Source organism: Ursus maritimus, unplaced genomic scaffold (assembly GCF_017311325.1).
Source record: "Ursus maritimus isolate PB19 unplaced genomic scaffold, ASM1731132v1 scaffold_33, whole genome shotgun sequence".
NCBI lineage: Eukaryota > Metazoa > Chordata > Mammalia > Carnivora > Ursidae > Ursus > Ursus maritimus.
This window is the reverse complement of record NW_024425897.1, coordinates 842,532-861,933: the sequence shown is the minus strand read 5'-3', so window position 1 is coordinate 861,933 and position 19,402 is coordinate 842,532. Positions and strand designations below refer to the sequence as shown.

At 59.6% G+C, this 19,402-nt stretch overlaps 1 protein-coding gene across 1 annotated transcript; it reads right to left on the bottom strand.

Annotated features, from left to right (window-relative positions):
* Positions 1-1,753: 1,753 nt before the first annotated feature.
* Positions 1,754-18,291, bottom strand: GGT1 (gamma-glutamyltransferase 1). The gene is made up of 14 exons (XM_040619496.1): positions 17,518-18,291; positions 12,794-12,958; positions 12,086-12,262; positions 11,363-11,493; positions 11,126-11,212; positions 8,188-8,380; positions 7,666-7,823; positions 6,561-6,710; positions 5,923-6,059; positions 3,219-3,406; positions 2,885-3,012; positions 2,677-2,789; positions 2,491-2,604; positions 1,754-2,062 (listed from the first exon to the last, which is right to left on the bottom strand). Exons 3-14 carry the CDS (start codon positions 12,247-12,249, stop codon positions 1,916-1,918), a joined length of 1,710 nt encoding a protein of 569 aa, XP_040475430.1. The 5' UTR covers positions 12,250-12,262; positions 12,794-12,958; positions 17,518-18,291; the 3' UTR covers positions 1,754-1,915.
* Between the last annotated feature and the right edge of the window lie 1,111 nt (positions 18,292-19,402).

Here is a 19,402-nt window from a genome sequence, read left to right as displayed (position 1 = left end):
TGCAGGGTCCACAGGCTGGACTCCCACCCACACAGCCCCCCACCGCCCCCTGTATGCTCTGGCTTCCTTCCCAGCTGAGCACTGCCCGCCCCAGACCTCTCAACACCTCCTGGTACAGCAGAGGAACTGCCCACAGAGCCACACAGCCTGCCAGGCCCCATCCTGAGCCCCTGGTCACCCTGGGCAGACTCTCCAGTAGGCCTGTTCCCACAGCTGCCCTGTGGGGTGGGGAGGGCTGTGGGCACCTTCTTCTGCCCCCACTATCCCCCATACCACAGTGACATTCCTCAGCCCGGAAATAAAGTGCATTGCTGGGCCAGGGCCAGCCCACCCGCTGGGAAGGCAGGGGCAGCAGAGACAGCGGGTCTGAGGGTTGGACGTTCCCCATCTCCCTAGCCATCCTGGTCAGGCTGAGGCCAGGGTGCAGGGACCAGAGGAGCAAAGTCCCAAGAAGGGAAAGAGCATCACGCTAGGCCTGGCTAGAGGTATGGCTGGACAGGCCGAGCTGGGAAAGACCCTGAATATCCTTGGGCAGGAGGTGAGAGCAGGAGACAGTGGGAAGGAAAGAGAGGAAACCAAGTCCCCCAGCACCTGACGGAGCTCTCTGCTGAGCCCCATGGGGCCTGGGGAACTGGGTGCTCTCAGCCCATATGCAGGAACCCAAGGAGCTTTACCTCCACCCGGAATAAGCCTAGCCCCTCAGGCCTCAGTCTTCTCTCCTGCAAACGGGGCCACGGTCTTTCCTCTGGGGCCAAATGAAGGCTGAGAAGACTTGCACACCCCACCAGCCCAGCCTCCATCCTGTCCCCAGGGGACCCTAGAAGTACCGCCCTCCTGGGCTCAGGGCCCAGACTCTGCAGACACAAAACCCCATTTCCTTGTGGGCACTTTAGAAACACCAAGTTGTCCTGCCTCCTGAAGGAGAGCCCAGACTTGGTTTCCCCTGGCCCCTGTGCCCCTGTCCTTATGCTCCCCGGTCAGGGGGATATCTGGCCATCAGGCTGTGACCCATCCTCCCCCGCCCACTCCCGCCAGCCTCTCACAGCTCCTCAGTCAGACATCACATCAAGTTAGCAGACCCTGAGGGAGGGCGGGAAGGGCTGGCTCACAGGGGAGGAGGCCGGCCGCTGGGTCTCACTGTTCTCCTCCAGGCCCCTCTTTCTGGGCTGCATTCTCCAGCCGCCCACAGGTCCAAGCCCTGACCCTTGGGATCTGGAGACCTCTTCCAGTTCACTGTTCCCTGAGAACTGGGCCTCTTTCTGGAGCTGATCACAGCTTGGTTTTCATTCTGGGTTTGTGCTTGGAAAACCCCCAGGCCTGGCTCTGACCAAGACGTTTTGCTCCAGCCTCTTGCCCAATCCCACTCTTCAGACCTCAGGTTCACCTCCATGTGTCCTCCCCAGTGCGAGCAGGGGGCACCCGCCAGGCTGACGTAGCAGGGTTACAAGCATCTGCTGGCCGCACACTGCCCGAGGAAACTCCAGGGTCGCAACGCCTCCTGGTGGTCAGTACTGGGAAGTGCCACTGCCCAGGCCCAAAAAGGGACGAGCTGGCCCCCTCGTCCTGGGGCTCAGGGTAAGGAAGGACAGTGCTTGGTATGAGTCTGCCCTGTCCCCACCCACCCGCCGGGCTCCCGTGAACACTCTCAGGCTAGCTCCAACACCTGAGGGGTAAAGACCTCTGAATCCCACCTCTCCACCCTTCCGCACGGGACAGCTCCATTTCACACGTAGGATACTGAGGCCTAGGGATACGGGAGCGGGGCCGGCAAGGCTGCCCAGAGCCTCACACTGCGACCCCCATTTATTGCACTGCTTTGTCACTCACAGGGGAAGCAAATCCCTCAAAGTCCCACTCTGGCCCCAGCGGGTCTCTCCTCCCTAGCTTGCCGGTTAGCCTTGCCCGCCCTGAGCACTCAGTAGCCCGCAGGCTCCCCGCCTTTCCTGGAGTCTGAGGCAGCTGCCCAGCCACCGGCCGTGTGGACAATGGCCTGCACCACAGCGATGAAGCTGGAAGCGACCTCAGTGTTGTGGTGCCGGGTCTTCAGGGCTGCGGTCACCGCCTGTGGGTGGGAAGGGATAGCGAGGCCTCAGCAGGGCCCACAATGCCATCTGAGCCACACAGGTGGTGCCATGTCCAGCCCCGTGGCCAGGAAGAACAAGTTGGGGGCCACCGGGCCTACAGGGTCTCATGGGAGCAGGTGGCCTGACCCACACTGCACAGGCCATCTGAGCCACACAGGTGGTGCCATGTCCAGCCCCGTGGCCAGGAAGAACAAGTTGGGGGCCACTGGGCCTACAGGGTCTCATGGGAGCAGGTGGCCTGACCCACACTGCACAGGGGTTCAAGATGGCCCAGGCAGTGGATGTGAAGGTCACCTGCCCCAGGCAGAGGCTGTAGTCTACTCTATGAGTCAGAAGATCCAGGCCTCCATCCTAGGACACCCTGTCACCCCCGCCTTGTGACTCAGTTTCCTTGGCCCTGCCCCACCTGGTCGATGCCTCTCTCCAGCGTTGTGGTGTTGGGCAGAAGCTGGTTGTGTAGTCGGGGCTCCTCTACTGACCGTTTCACATCGTAGCCAAACCACAGGTTATGGATGATGGCCTGGGGGCAGAGGGGATGGAGTCAGTGTGGCCCAGGGGCAGGGGCTGGAGGGGACAGGTAGGTGGCACATACCAGCGCGGTGGCCGTGGTGATCTGTGTGCCCCCGGAGGCACCCACCACCATGCGGACCTGGCCATCCTGGCCCACGATGATCGCCGGACACATGGACGACAGTGGCTGCTTCCCTGTGGTCACCAGATGGGCGGGCAGGGACAGAGATGCTGGTCAGCTGCCTGCCCAGGGCACCAGCCCTCTCCCCACCTGAGCCCCCGCCCCACACCTGGTTTGATGAAGTTGGCTGGTGAGGGGGGCACCCCAAACTGGTTGGTGATGTTGGGGGAGCTGAAGTCATCCATCTCATCATTGAATAGGATCCCGCTGACCTGTGATCGTACCTTGGAACCAAAGCTGCAGACCAGCTGGATCAGACAGCTAGGCCAGACCCAGCCTTCACCCCACCCAGCCACCAAACTCCAACTTGACCCCAGGGAAGCTGGGGGCAGGTGCTTTACCAAGGTGGGGCCTCGGTTTCCCCACCATGGAAGGGGTTTATGGAGCTCCCTTCTGGGAGATGCCCACCCAGGGCCCACCTAGGGCCACCCGGCAGCCCCTACTAGAGGTTGATGGTGCTGGTGGCTGACACAGCGCTGCCATCCTCTGCAACCACGGACAGGTGGGCAGTGCCACCGTCATCAGGCGTGTAGAACTCAGGCTCATAGTAGGAGGTCGGGTGAGTGGTGGTGTCAGAGATCCGGGCCCGGAGCTGAGCGGCAAAGAACTCGGAGCTCATGTTGCGGACCACCTGCCGAGACCCCAGAGCTGGCCTGAGGAGGTGAGGGGGAGGATGGGGAGTGGGCACAGGCTTGTGCGAGCAGCTCTTGGGAAGCCCCTGACATGGCCCAGACCACAACCCTCCTGCAGCCCCAACCTCATGTGGCCTGTCTGATCCCCTTTCCAGCCTTTGCTTCTGCTGCAGTCCAGCAACTCTTAGTATTTGTCTGCCCACCCCACAAGCCCCCACTCTTGCCGCATTCAATCATTCATTCATTCCTGGAGCTTGTACTGCATGCTTGGATCAACGGGGAATAGACGCACAGGTCCCTGCCCTCCTGGCAGAGAAGACAAAGGCAGGCAGGGACATGCTGGAAAGGACAAGCCAGGTAAAGGGGATGGGGATGGATGGGGTGGAGGGCGGAGTGGTCAGGGAGGGCTTCTCAGAGGAGGTGACATCTGAAAAGAGGCCTGGTGGTAAAATCAAAGTAACAGGCAGAGGGTGAGTAGGGTCAAAGAGAGAGGTGGTGGAAGATGTTAGCAGGGGGTTATCCCTGTAAGTCTTCAGAGGCCCTATAAGGAGTCTGGCTTTTGCTCTGAGCCACCTGGGCCTGGGACAGAGAAAGGAGCACACCGGTAGTTCACAGGATCCCTCTGGCAGCTGTGTGTGTGGGGGGGGGTAGCGTAGAACCCAACTGGGAGGCTATGGCATCAACCAAGTGAGAGAGGGTGGCTGGCCCAGATGGCCCCAAAGTCTTCAGTCCAGAGCGGCCATTTAACTGGGGACGCAAACAATGCAGAAGGGGCGGTGACGGGGACCGGGGACCGGGGCGAGCTCGAGTTTGAACAGATGCCCTCTCCTGTCTCCAGTGGGTGGTGCATCTATGTGTGTGGAGCTGACGGGCAAGATCAGGCTGAGGACTAAACATGGGGCCATCAGCCTCCGGGGGCTGCTGAAAGCCGTGAGCCTGAACAGGGTCCCCGCGGCAGTGAGGACGGACAAAGAGGAGAGGAGAGGAGATAGGAGCCAGCAAAGAAGGCCCCTGGGGACTGAGCAAAGGAAATGCCTCCAGAATTTTCCAGCAACACCCCACAGGGAAAATGTTCAGCCTGAATCTACTCCCAAGAAAACAGAAAGTCAAATCCAGGATGTGGGATGTGCAAGGTGACTGCCCCGGGCTTTAAAAATCAGCAAAACAGCCAAGAGGTCTGTTTGGAGGTTCAGAGTCTAGAGGGACTTAACAGCAACTGCAGGGGATGAGTCTCATGGGCTCTGGACCTAAACAAGCCTGGGACCCTCGGGAACACGGGGGTCTAACAGGCCGGGTCCTCTCGATGGCAGTGTGTAGGAGCCCTCGGTCTTAGGAGCTACGACCCAAAGTGTGGTATCGGGACTGACCATCTGACACCCGAAAAAACACACGCATATCGATAAAGAGGTGGCTGGAGGCAGGGAGAGAGGAAGGGAATGTGGCAAAATGTCCGCAACTTTGCAAAATGAAAAGCTGAGAAAAGGAGGTGGTGAAGTGAACTATGTGAGACGCTGCTGAGGGGGGCCCGAAGGGGACACTGAGGCTGGACTCCGGGGGTGGAGTGAGGGGTCCTGGCAGGGGACATGTGGAGCGAGGAGGGCAGAGCCTGATGGGAGAGGCCTGAGAAAGGGACGCTGTGGCCCAGAGGAATGGGCGCAGCAGCCAGAGGCTCGGAAGCGATAAGCATATGCCTCTCTCGGGAATGATTTATTGGAAAGGGCAGGATGGGACTGCCGGCGGCCGAGCAGTGCCGCAGGAGAGGCACGCTGAGTCAGCAAGTGGATGAGCAGAGAGGCCAGCCTCAGCCAGGAGGGAGGGCAGAGGGGGAGGCCATGCGGTGGCCTCAGGGGTACGAGACACCAGGTCCCTGGCTGCAGGAGAGTAGTACGCAATGGTCCTCGGGGAAGAAAAGAGATCCAGGTGAGCAGAGGGGCTGCAGGGCAGCTGAGAGGGACAGGTCAGTGTGAGCGTGTCTGCGGGTCTACCCCGGAATAGGGGATCCAAGTAGGTACAGGGGGCCATGACGGGAGTCTCCATGAAGCCCAGCGTGGAGCTGGGGCATCTGGCAGTGAGTGGGTCAGGCTGTGCAGGGCCTGGGTGGGGTGTGACCAGCAAGCCGGTGGCCGAGGCCTCTGCCACCCAGACCACCACCCCTCCCCCTCCTCCAACCTCCTCATTACCCTTGAGGGTTGCGATGCCCCCATGTATTCCTCACCTCAGCACTGAACACACCAAAACCTTCCAGGCCAGGGGTACAGCCCCCAAGGTGGGAGTGTGGCCAAGGGTAGGGGGCACTAATCACTCATTGTTGAATCTGTCACACTGTGAGCTCCCTGTGGCAGAGGGCCGAACTCGGGGTTACCAGTCCATCCCAGCACATGGTAGGCCCACCACCAAAGCTGGTGGTAGGAATGGATTAATTAAGCACGTGTGAGGCTGGGGTGGCTCCAGGGAGCCATCCTGGCACCTCCATGGTAGGCCCCCCACCCATCACGGGCCAGCCCCTGCCTCTTACCGCCATCATATTGACAAACTTGGGATCCCCAAGCAGGGTCCTCTTGGCATAGGCGAACCGGAAGGCCTCCACGATACGGTGGTAGGTCAGACCCTTTTGCTCGGGTGTCTCCACACTCGCCTGGGAGAAGTTGTACCCTGGTTGAGCAGAGACAGGCTCACGTGGGCCCTTGGGACACTCCAGCTCGGCCAAGACAGCTGGGTGCGCCAGGGTAGGCTCACACCTCCCTGAATCGCTTCGACTGGCCCAGCTTGAGAAGGGGAACGTCTAATAAGTACCAGTGGACACTTCGAAGGAATGTAAGGATGGAATGAGGCAGGGGACCTCTGGGCCTGGGCCTCAAACGTCCAGCCGAAGGGCTACCCAGTCTTACCCAGTCCCAGAAGACTACTTCGATTCGCCAGACGCAGCCTCTGGAGCAGGCCCCCCAGCTGTGAACTTCCAGCATTAGGTAACTGGGCAAGCCAGACCGACCCTGTCACCCCTCGGCCCTTGCGGGGGCTGTTCCCAGCCCAGGACACTGCTCCGCACCTTTTACCGCCCGACCATTCTTCCTCCTCCTCCAGCCCCTGACCATCGCCCCCGCGACCCCGGCTGCTCTGCCCTGCCTCCTGCGGGCTCGTGGTCGGGCAGCTCACCCTTGAGGATATTGAGGATAAGAGCGAGCACCGGCCCGCTGAGCGGGGCGCTGGGCACGTAGAGATGGGCGTCGCCGAGGCTGACGTTCAGCGGGTTCTCGATCAGCTCGGCACGGTAGCTGTTCAGGTCCTTGACAGTCATAATGCCCCCTGCAAAGAGCAGCTCAGTGGGTGGACACGGGGACGGGGCCCCGGGTCTGAGGGGAGGACAAGACCATCACACTGAAAGCCCTGCCCACCTTGAGGGGCCCCACCCCCCAGTCCCTCTGTGTTCCCTGAAGATGTCACCTCCCCGCTGCCAGGCTCCGGCCAGCTGCCCTCCACCTGTTTGCCCCATTGGCTTCCAGGTCTGCCTTCTCTCCTCCTGGCGGCCAGAGAGTCTTATCTGAGTGGAAAATATCACTCCCATTTCCCCCTCCTCCTAACAGGTGGGTGAAAGGAGGCTCTTAATTCTACAGGAATGGACTCCAGACAGTCCAGGTATTTATAGGCTAATTTCCTGTGTCAGTGCTGAAGGTCAACATGCTAATCACCCTCCTCTGTGTCTCTGATAAAAATAACAGTATGTAGAACTCCACAGCTGGGGAGGGAGAGGCCGCGACAGGCTGCCCGGCCGAAATTCATCAGAACCTGTCCCTGCTTGCAGCCCCTTCAAGGCCGCTCTCACCAAGCCCACCCTCATCTGCAGTGACCCTCAGGGATAATTAGAGCTCACCCTCTCTGGGCCTTAGCCTATTCCATCTCCCAAGGAATGCTCTTCCTCTCTCCAACCTCATCTGTAGCCCAGGTACCACCTCCTCTAGGAAGTCCTCCCAGGCCTGCATTTCAATGCTCCCTCAGCCGGAGCACCTACCTAGGCCTGCATTTACCCACTGAGAACCTTCTCTCCTGGACTGTACTGGTCTCTCAGTTTTGACCTAACCACAATCTGTAGATGATGTGGCCTGTCACTGACTGCAGAGGTATCCTTGACAGCACCGCCTCCCCGCCCCACCAGATGCTGCCTGAGGACCCAGTGCCCGGGCCAGGCAGGACCAGAGGACCTAAGGCCTCTGAGCTCTGGCTCAGGGTTCCTTTCCCAGGACCCCAGAGGTTGCCCACTCACCAGCAGCCTGGATGTCCTTGATAATCTGGGCGGTGAGGCTCCCATTGTAGAAGGCCTGGGCTCCCTCCAAGGCCAGCGTCTCGTACGTGTTGGCCAACCGCGGCATGATCACTCTGTCCCCCTCCTGCAGCACCTTCCCATCCCGGCAGAACACCTCACTGGGGCAGAGAGGCACCCGTGAGGCCGGCAGGCGGGGTGGATTCAGCCAGCCACTCCCACCCGACCACACAGGAGATCAAAGGACAGCGAGCACCTGTCCACAGGTGGGTGGCCCTCATCCTCTGGTGTCCAGCCCATGCCTCCTCGAGCCCCTGCCACTCAGGACACACAAGCCTGGGACCCCAGACCCTAGGCTCAGAATGTGATCCCACACACATTGGGAAGGGATCTTGTACCCTAGACCTCACCCCTCTATCAGCACAGACTCCTGAAGGCACCCTGCCAGTCATTCACAGCCCGCAGGGACCTTGAGCCACGTTTGGCCGGCCTGTGGCCCAGGGCAGGCCAACCCCACAGACATACCATAGCGCAGGCTGCCGCTCGATGTCAGCCCGGCTTTTCTCCAGGGCTGCTGCCAGGCCCTTGCCCACAGGGAAGCCCTGGCGGGCCAGCTGGATGCTGGGCTGGAAGAGGCGAGCCCAGGGCAGCCGCCCGTGCCGCTGGTGGGCCAGCTCATAGCCGCGGATCTCACCAGGAACTGCCACCGACAGCCCCCCTGCACATGGACAGGGACACACAGTTAGGGGCTCCAGTCTGGGGACATCAGGAGGGATGCTCTCTCCGGCCACAAGCTAGGTACAGTCCCCAGATAGGATTAGTGAGGTTTCAGAAAGAAATGGAGTTGTCATATCTGGACTCAGCAGGCAAGAGTATAGCTTGGCTAGGGACATGTGAGGGAGGCCACGGAGGTGAGGGGGCTCCTGTGCTGGGTTCTGCTGTCCCGGGGCTATATGTCTGCCTCTGCAGGGGCTACCAGGTTTGAAATCCTGTGCCGGGCCCACAGCTGCACACCAAGACTGTGGGGAAGCCAGACCCCTGCCATCTCGCCGTCTAAGCCTCCCCGCCCATAGGCTCAAGGGGTCCACCAGAACCCACCAAGTGCAAGCCCGGGCCACCCTCGACACTGAGCCAGTGTCAAGGCAAGACCACCAGTTTCCTCCCTTCTACTGTCCCAGAACCAGGACCGGAGCCCAAACCCCTGCCCTGTACCCGCTCTAGGCCTCAGTTTCTCCATCTGACCACAAAGACTTTGTCTCTTCCGGTTGACCTTAGAGGAGCCCACAGTTCCACTGGAAACACCTGCGGACCCTGACCCCCACCGCCCACTATGCCCTAAGCTGGACACTGATGCGGAAAGGTACAGCCACGGCCCCCGCTCCCAGACACCCTCTTGCTTTCAGCCCTGGATGACCAGGGCCACTTCAGCTACTCCCAGACTAGGCAGCTTCTAGGTGCCTAACAACCTGAAGCTGGGCACAAGGGCCAGGTTGTTAGGGTCTGCATGTGTGCACATCTCAGAAGGTCTGACACCCAGGCCATAATTCCCCCCACCTTAAATAAATGCCGCCCTGACCTTGGGCCAATCAGGTCTCACACCACCCTGCTCGCCAAGGTCACCAGTGACCCCCACACTGGCAGACAAGGTCCCCTCTCAACTTCACCTTCACCCAGCCCATCACTCCTCCCGGGTCGCCTCTGCTTCCCACCTGCCAGGCTCTCCTAGAGTCTCCTCTGTCTACTTCCCAGATCAGAGCTTCAGCTCCCACTTATGTGCCGACAACTCCAAACTTACTCTCTGGCCTGGCCTGCTCCCCTGATGGTCAGATCTGCAGAGGTGACTGCCCACGCCAAAAAGGTATCTCAAACTTAACAGACTCAAAACCCAACTCCTGACTGTCACCCAAACCCACTCCCCTGCGGCCTTGCTGTTCTGTTAGGGGCACCCCGTGCTTCCAGGCGCAGAGCAAAGGCCGGTCATCCCGGACACTTGGCCTCCACGCCACACCCAACTAGCAGCAGACACACAGGCTCCACCTTCCAAGTATGTTGAGCAGCAACCCCGCCCAACACCCTCTGACACCCGGCTGACAGGTCACCTGACAGGCCAGCGGCTCGCTCCTAGACCCTTCTGCAGCAGCCCAAGGGGTTCTGTCTGACCTAGACCAGATCCACCCCACAAACACCCCCAGGAGACACTGCTACCTCTCTCGGACGAGAGGCAGGGTGGCAATGACCCATGAGGTCTGACACCACCAGAGCCATTCTGACCTTGGGGTCACCCAGTGCAGCCTCACTGTTCCGCGTGGGCCACTTGCTCTGCCCCCAGACACCTGCACAGCTCCCCTCACCCCACTCCAGCCTCTGGGTCTTCGCTCAGACACCCCCTCCCCAAGCAGGCTGCACTTGGAGAATCCCGTGCCTTCCGGCTCTTCCCACCTCTGCTGTCCTGGTGCCACATGGCTTGACTGAGCCACGGATTTTGCCTGTTGTCTTTGTTTTGTCCCCTGGCTGGGGGAACAGCCCCTGACATTTTAAGAGGTGCCCAATAAGTCCTGCTTAAATAAATGAACTCCAAGCGTCCCTAAGGTGAGAAGTCTGTTAAGATTCCAGCAATCACATTGAATGATCTCATTTCTATCCATTCGGAGTTTCCCAACGGATATTAGAATTCGAAGATTCTGTATGTTGGAGAGGAATCCAAGAGGGCTGGGCTACACACAGGGCCCCTGCCAGGGCCCAGGCCCGAGGGGCAGAGGCTGCAGTTGGAGATCAGACCTGTTACGGCCAACAGCTGGACTGGCAGCCTCCAACCTCCTATTCTGCAGTCAATTTGGGTCCTTGGGAGCAGCACCCCCTGGTGGCCACTGGCTTCCCTCAGCTGCATGGGGAGATGGGGGGGGACCTCTTCCCTGCATAAGACCTTGTTAATAAAGACAAACTGCTGTCTCTCCAGAGCTATCCCCACAAATGAACAAATAAATGAATGACTTGGATGCCTTTGAAAAATGCACGGTTTCAGCAGCCCGGGTTCAATTTTGGCCTCAGCACCCATTCAGCTGTGTGACCTCAGTGGGTTTGCATGACCTCTCTGGACCTGTAAAATGAGACTCAACACAGCGCTTCCCGGGACTCCCAAGCATACAGGGAGGATTCAAGGCGCTCATTGGTGAAAAGGGCTGAATGGAGCGCTGGCCCCCGTGACCCCTGGTATGTGCAAGCTGTTGAAATAATTATTCTCTCCGTGTACGAACTCAGGGGGCTCTGAAGGGACCCGAGCAGAAACAACGGAAGCGCCATCTCTCTTCCCTCCCTGACTATGGTCTTGACTGTTCATTCCAAGGGGGTGTTGTGCGGCCAGGAAAGGACGGGAAGGTAGGCATCCGCACAGCCAGAGCTGTCCCGAGCCCCAGATGCCCCAGCAGCTCAGCCCAGGTCACGCCCACCCTGGGCTTGCTCTCACCTTCCTGCGACTGCTCCGAGCTGTTGAACATGTTGTCTGAGGCCAGCCCCGGGGCCACCTCGCGGGCATTGATGATCTCAACTTTTCCTGGAAGCAGAAGCAGGTGGGCAGTCCGCGCCAACACCCCTCAGCCCAGGGTGTGAGCCCAGGGGTCGCCCAGCTCTGCCTGCCCCCAGCCCAAGTCCAGCCTGAGACAGCCAGCCCCTGCCGTCCACTCCCACTCCCCGGGGCACTCACGCGTCGTGCTGTTGTAGATGGTGAGGAACAGGCCGCCCCCGATGCCCATGCTGTGGACATTCATGAGCCCCACACACAGCAGGGCCGCGATGGCAGCGTCCACCGCCGAGCCGCCTTCCCTCAGCATGTCCCTACCCGTGGCATGTGGTGGGGAGTGAGCGCCTGCAGGCTCCCCAACCCCCAACATGGGCCCCCTGCCACCCACCTCCAGCGTCCGGGCCACCCCGCCCAGAGGAGGATGGAAGAAGAGCCCACAGCTCGGGGGTCTCACACAGAACTCTAACGCCAACCTATGTTCTTCCTTTTCAAGCAAACAGATAATACAGGACTTTTATAATAGAAAGAAAACTGGAAAATCGTTACTTTTATGAGTAACAATTTTTTTCTGTTTAAGTCTCTAAGTGGGAACTGATCTTTGTGTATCATGTGAGACAAGAGTCCAAAATAGCATAAAACAGCAGTTTATCCAAAGAGACAGAGATCCTTAGATCTGCGGAAAGGGGCCCAGCTGGGCACTGGGAAACCCGCACCCTGCTCGTGGGGTCAGTGTTCCCTTCTGGCCTGACCAGAGGCTGCTGAGAAGTTCCAAGGAGAGGACAGGCACCTCCACGTGCATCAGATACCCCTTCTCTGGGTAGCTCATGGACTGGTGGGGAAACTGAGTCTCAGAGGGATGAGGGTCTTGCCCGGATCCACTTGCAGTGGTCCTCCCAGCCCACTCACCTCCCGATCTCCGAGCAGTGCTTGGCATCTGCAGCCACGGCCGCCCTGGGGTAGACGTGGTTGTGGGGCTTGGAGGCTGAGGGCAGCCAAAGGCACAGGCCAATGATGAGGAGGACCACTAGGACCACGGCCAGCAGGGCCAGGAGCATGTAACGCCTCCTCATGGCTCTGCGGGTCCTGGGGGGAGGGGGAGTGGAGGTTAACAGGGTTAGGGGACTGCCACTGGCCTGCCTTTGGGCACATCCTGACCCTCACCTTCACAGGGCATAGCCCAAAAGCAAGCCTCAGAAACATGTCCCTGTGTCTCCTTCCAGCCCCTGGAACTTTGCTCACGCCATTTCCTCTGCCAGAAACTCCTGACCCCATCTCTGCCCTCCCAAATCTCCCTGCTTATCCTCAGGGCCCCATTCCAGTAAAGACCCCATCTCCAACAGAAACCTCTTCTGGGAGCCCCCAGATTCCACATGCCCCTGCTTCTGCAGGACCTTGTCTAAGACATCTCCCTCAGTGGAAGCCACTGCCGAGCAGGGAACGCCACGAGGGACAAGCCTGGTCTGATTCCTTCTGTGACCCCCACTTCAGCCCAGAGCCAGGCACCATCCACGGGCCCCCCAGTGTGGACTGCCACAGACTGTGGGGTTCAGAGAGAGGACACCCACGGTCTCCTCGTGAAATTGTCAGATGAACAGCCACAGGGCAGGGGCCTACCTTTCTCAGTGGATGGGAGCCCCACGCCTTGCCTGCGAGGGTAGCCACAAAAGCTGGACGGCGGGCGGGGGCGGGGGGTGGCTGAAGCAGCTGGTGAGATAACTGGGGTCTCCCTCACACACTGCGCTCCAGAGAGCCACCACAACCAGCAGCCTCCTCGTCCTCCTGAAAATGGAGATAGTGTACCTGAAACAGGCCGAGTCGGCCCTCCCCAGGGAGCTCTGTGAGGTTCCTCTGCCTCCAGACGCACTCTGGAGTCGAAGAAGAGGCTGTCAGCTGCTCCCACGTTGGTGGAAGATCACCAGGCACAGCTGAGACAGGGTTTGCCCAGACCAAGGCCCGGGTTCAGTGACGTGAGTGTCATATGAAGAAGTGGTGAAGCCCACGTGTGCCGGGCCAAGGGGATGGAGCATGCAGACCCCGGAGCCAGCTCACCCCATCGGAGTCTCACCCCTCATCTGATGCGGGGCCTTGGGCAAGTCACTGACTTGCGAATGACAGGGCATCCTGCTGGGGGATGCTGTGGAGGTTAAGTGAATTGGAAAGGGTGGAGTGCTAGGTGAGTGCTGGCTGTACTGTCATTGGCTACCAGGGTGATGACCTGCAGACCTGGCTGGGGCAGAAGGAAGCTGGTCAGCCTCCTGCTCAGTTTCCCTGTTGACTCCTTTCCCGGCTGTACGGACAGAGACAATGGCTAGCTTTTGGGTCCCTGTGGTTTGGCAGCTGGCGAGGGGTGCGACCCCCACAAGGAAGGAGAGGTATGGTGACAGAGGCAATCGCAGTTACCTCTCGGAGGGGGGGGTGTCTGCCAACAAGCCCCAGCCTGGGACTCCTCTGGTTCACCCTGTCTTTATTCAGAGGGCCTGAGCTCCAGGGCCAGACATGGTGTCCCTGAAATGGTCTAGGAAGGGAGTCCCACCCCACGCCGGGGACATCCAGAAGCCAGCCCACGTGGAAGGGCTTTCCCCTCCCATGCTCAGTGGGCAGCCCCACAGAAGACGCTGCCCTACATCCTCAGGAGGGTTCAAGCCAGCCTCTCCTCTCCACCTTGACTGAATCCAGGCACCGGCCTTTCTGGCTAGACTCCTGCAAAGCTTCCTCCCCACACTCCCTCCCGATGTTCCTCCAAAAAGCGGCAGAAGGCTCTTTCCAAAGTCCCAGTCAGGCCTTCCCCCTGCCACTGCTCCAGGGGACAGTCTATGCCCTCTGCCCTCTGGCAGGCCTGATAGCTCTCGGAGCACACCCTGGAGGCTGGATCAGGGTTAAGCGTTCCTGGTAAAGATACCTGCGCTGGGAGGTCCAAGGGCCCTTAGGAGCTGGGCCAGGAACACAGAACTTTCCCCATCACATGTGCTGGGGGTGGATGGGGTAGGACAGAGGCCAGTGACCCTCCCCCTCCCGGCATGGGCACAGCCACACCTGCCAAGGAGGCCCTCCATTCTAGTCCAATCTACTAGGCACCTTGGGGGCATTGCCTCATTTCTCCTGGGCTTGGGGCTGTGAGCCAAGACCCCCTTCGGGGCCCTCCTCTCTCCCCTCAGGCCTCTATAGTGTCCAGCCATGACCTCCTGTGATCTGTACTCCAGTCCCGCCTGTCCGTCCTCCTCTCCGTCCGTCCATCCATCCATCCATCCATCCATCCATCCATCCAAGGGCTCAAGTGGGCTTCAAGAGGGACAGGGGGCACCCAGCAAGGCTCAGACTGCCAGGGAGTATGGAGAGCGGTGGACAGCACTGACCCCCATCCTCTCCTCCCTGGGCAGGGCAGCAGGGAGGCCTAGCCAAGGCCCTGCAGGCAGACGTCCCCTGCCCTGCGGAAGACACCCTGCAGGGGACTGGGCTTCCGTTTCCCACCCCCCTCCCACATTTTTCTCAAAGACTTATTAAAATAATGTCCAAGCCCAGATGCCTGGCTCTCACACAAATCAGTGTCAGGAGGGGAAACTGAGGCCAGAGACTAGTTCAGGCACAGCGCTTGGCCTCAAACCGCCCCCCCCATGACCCTGGTGGGCTTACCTGATGCCTGGGGTTGGCAGGGGCCCAAGAAAGCTCCTGTTCCTCAGACGAAGTTCTGGGCTGGGACACGGCCAGATTTGTCTGCCTGGGAAAGTCTGGGCCACAGCTCCGGCTGGGCCCCCTCCTCCTAGGAGTGGCCCAGAGCCACGCCTGCAGCCCCTGCAGAGCTCCTCAGGGGGCCTCTGAACTGGGATTGGGATCTGGGGGAGGGCACCCCCAAGGAGGGGCAGAGGCAGGAAAGGCACAGGAGAGGGCAGAGGAACTCCCTTGCTCACCTAGTCCCAGAGGGGGCAAGCAGCTGGCCAGGGGACACCCAGCCACCCTATGGGGCAGTTGAAGGTGTCTGAGTAGGGTGGAGAACAGGCTGTCCTCTAAAAGATCAAGCCTGGCAGGGAGGACAGCCCCAGAGTCTGACGTCATGGCAGCGGGGAGGTGCAGTGACTCGGTCTGTCACTAAGTGACTAAAGTTCACGCAGTCCTGGGAGGGCCCTGGGCAGGAGATGGGAGGTGACAGCAGTGACTCTTGGGGTCACCATGGCAATGGCAGGAGGTGAGGAGTGTGGCCCCAGCAGGGAAGGAGAGGTGTGGTGACAGAGGCAGAAGTTCCCCCTCTCTTGGCCTCGGCTTCCCCCCCAAAGGACAGAGTCCACTGGCAAGCGCCCTGCCAACAAGCCCTAGGCCAGGTACCCCCTGACTCACCCTGTCCCTGTTCAGAGCATCTGAACTCCAGGGCCAAACATGATGTCCCAGAACCAGGACCTGAGAGCCCTTACCACACAGCTCGGGCAGATGCCAAGGGTGCCGTCCTGGAACACAGCCTGGGGCCTCGAGTCCAGACCAGTTCCACTGCCTGTGCAGGAATGTTAGCACCTCAGGCCCAAGAAACCACCCAAGCGGCCTGGAAAGGCAGGGCCCAGAGAGGGCCAGAGCTGGTCCAAGTCACAGAGCCCAGCAGTACACACCTGGCCACCCCATACCTGCCCCCAAGCTGCTGCGCGTCCCTGACCAGCCCAACAAGGAGATCTTGAGCCAGGAACAGGTGCATGCCCAGCCCAGGGGACCTTGGACCCTGCTTCCCATTCCCATTTGGCTTCCATCTGCCAAGAATAAGGGTGAGCCACTCCCCAAGTCATGGCTCCTTCCCTGGCCCCCCACCAGCTGTGTCTAGGCTGTCTGGTAGCCCCCACAGTCTCCATCTGGAATACCTAATCTATGACCACCCTACAGGGCTGGGCTAGCTGGTAAGCAGGAAGAGAGACAGAGGCTAACCATGTGTTGCTGCCCACCCTGGGTCACATAGTCAAAACAAGTCCTGTCCTCTCACCCACTGCCCTTGAGCAGGCTTGGGGTGAAATCCACCAAAAAATGCATTCCTAGGAAATCCTCCATGACCCCAGGATGGGGTACTATGACTAAGCTTTTTCCCTGGACATCACCTGCAGACCAGGATGACTGAGAAGGTGGACAGAGCAGGATCCAGGGACCAAGGCCCATGGCCCGTCCCTGAGGGCTAGACACCAGCCAGGATGTCAGGGGATTTGCACTGCAGGGCAGTCAGCTGGGAGGGGTCTATAGTGGAGAGACATGGGGCTCTGTCCCCAGCCTGGGCCTGCTCAGCAATTTTCTCCCTGCCTGGGAAGGCCTAAGACATGGCAGTATCTGCAGCAGCGGGAGGGTAGGAGGACGTGTGAGTGGGCAGAGGGTGAAACAAACCCCACAGGTGATCCCAGCAGGACATCCCTGGCCTTCGGCAAGCTGGGGTGAGGGAGAGGCTGTCTGGGGGCACAGATGAAGCCTAGCAGCTGTAGGTTCCAGGAGGGGAGTCAGGAGGAAGGGGTCTCATTCAAAGCTGTATCAACAAAGGCATGATGGGGGCACCCAGGTGGCTCACTCGGTTAAGTGTCGGTTAAGGTCGTAATCTCCGGGCCTGCGATAGAGCCCGCATCAGGCTCCCCTGCTCAGCGGGGAGTCTGCTTGTCCCTCTGCCCCTCCCCGCTCGTGGTTTCTCTCTCTCTTTCTCTCTCAAATGAATAAATAAAATCTTAAAAAAAAAACAAAAAACCTAAGACATGATTTACAGAACAAAGAACCTTCCTCACATGTTGATTGCATCACATTCTATTCTGGTCAGCCCCCCAGCCCCTACACACCACACCCAGAGGGGACCTGAAGGATGTCGGTCCGGGGAAACATGTCACCCTAGAAAAGGCTGTAGGGGCTGGCCGGAAAAGTCTCCTCTAGGCCCCATGGTTCCTGTCCTAGGCACATAAGATGGTAAGCTCCCCATCCCCAGGAATGTACAAGCCTCACCCACCAGAGATACCGACTTTGCCATCAGGACCACCCCCTCCCAACACACACACACATACACTCTCTCTCTCTCTCTCTCTCTGAATCTAGGCTGAGCGGAGTGGGTTCCCGGGGGAAATCTCAGAGAGGGAACCCAGCTTGAGGACTGTGTCACCACAACCTCAGAGCCCCAGGGGTGAAACTGGGGCACAACCCCAAACCCATGCACAGACAGGAAACCAATGCTTAAGTTGAAGCAACTCACACAAAGTCAGCTGGCCCCGGATGGGGGAGACGTGTGGCAGAACCCACATCTCCACCAGCAGGGAGGAGTCACCCCACCCCCGACCCCAGGGCATGAGAACATAGCTTGCAGAGGCTTCTTGAGCCCTGCCCACACCCCTCGAAGGGAAGCTTACCGCTACCCCGGCCCGGGTTGGGATCTGTCTCCCTCGCTGCCCACCCTGGTGGCACAAGGTTGAGAATTAGAAAAAGCTCCCTTCCCCAGTGCTTGACAGCCACTAAGCCGGATACCTGTCGAAACAGCAATACATGCCTGCAATGACCACAAGGTCGTGGGCGCCCCCTAGAGTTGTGCAATGACCCCTTGCACAACTAAGCCTGCCCCGCACCCCATCACAGTCACAAATCAGAGCCCGGGGAGGGGCAAGCACGGCTGGAGGACACAGACCCTCAGCCCCCATCACAGCTCCCTTACTCCAGACCCTCCTCAGCCTCAGTTTCTCCGTGCTGCACTCTTCCCTCTTAATTCCAAAAGTCCACTTCCGGGGTGTTGTGGCTTCTTCAGAGGCTTTCTTAGAGAAGTCCAGCAGCTCCATGTGGCCCTCCTCCACCCACCCCATATCTGTGGCACACAGTGAGCCAGAAAGCTTGGACAGGCGTCTCAAACCCCCTTACTAGACAAAAAAAAAAACAAAGGCCCCCCAGCCTAGCGCCGGTCAAAGACCTGTGCGACCCCTCTACAGGATCCATTCACACAAGCCCCATCCCCTTCACCCTGAAAGTCAGCTCACTCCCATTACTCAGGTGCATAAACTGAGGCTGGAGAGGAAGAGGCCAGCACATGGCAGAGCTGGAAATGGAACCCACGCTTCCAGAAGCTTCCGGGAGGGCCTAAGCCTAACCTCCCCCAACCTACAATGTCCAGTAGCTCAGAAAGGATGAGCTGTACTTTGGGGTCCCACAGCACTGAGGCACAGTCAGACACCCCTCCTGGCTCACCTGGCTCCCGGGCTGGTCCTCCTGCTGCTCTCCAGCATGGAGCACGTCCCCAAAGCCCAGCTGTTACCCAGCTCCTCCCCTCCCTCTGCCGGCTTGGGTGGAGGGAGGCTTTAAAGGCACAGGAACCTTTCCAGGTGGGAACTGGGCTGGCTCCTAGTCCTGTCCCTGGGGCTGTATGACCTAGGGCAGCTGCTGGCCTCTCTGAGTCCCGTAGGGTCCCTAACACTGAATGAGAGACCTGAGCTTTGAAGGCCTCAGTGAGGTCTGGGTTTCAGGCAGAGGCAGGTCAGGCCAAGGGTGCGCTGGGAGGAGGTGGGCTCCCTGCAACTTACAATGTCCAAACAGGGGTCACACAGTGTTGGGGTGCAACCAGATACCCACACCACCGGGGTTGGGAGTGTAAGCATCTGAGGCCCTAACAGGCCTGAGGAGCTTAAGATTCTCTCCACGACTCTGGAGTAGGGGATGCTCTTCCAAACATGCCCTCTCCCTGACCCTTGGGGCTACAGGTGGAGTGTCTAGGGCCTGTCACTCCAAGGACCCTGGTCACCTGGACTGAAGGGAGTCACATGACCCAGGGGAGCCATCCCTCTCCCCCTAAATTTCTGAGGTTGTGAGCAGGAAGGCTGATGAAGGACACATGGTAAGGGCAGGGGATGGGGTTGTCTGCTCATGCCTCTACCTGCTCTGACCCATCGAATAAGACAGGGTGGGTGCCCCCACAGGGCTGGCAGGCCCGAGACTACCGGTGTCTCTGAGATCTATTGGCTCAAACTCAACCATTCATTCCCCCATCAAAGCCTGGCCTGTCTAGATTCTTTTCTCAAAGAGCCCCCAGCAGGATTGGAGATGGGCTTAGTATGGTAGGCCAGGGAGAAGGAGGTGCCCGGGGCCCTGGAGGAGAGGCAGACACTGTGATGGGGGCCTTAGGAATCTGGGCAGAGTTGGGATTGGATTGAGTAGGACATGCTAGGTGGAGGAAACCACCTGAGCCTGGAGGCTGGCACTGGAGGCATCTCTGGGAGTAGTGAGAGCACGAGGGAACCTCTTGACCTCCCTGGG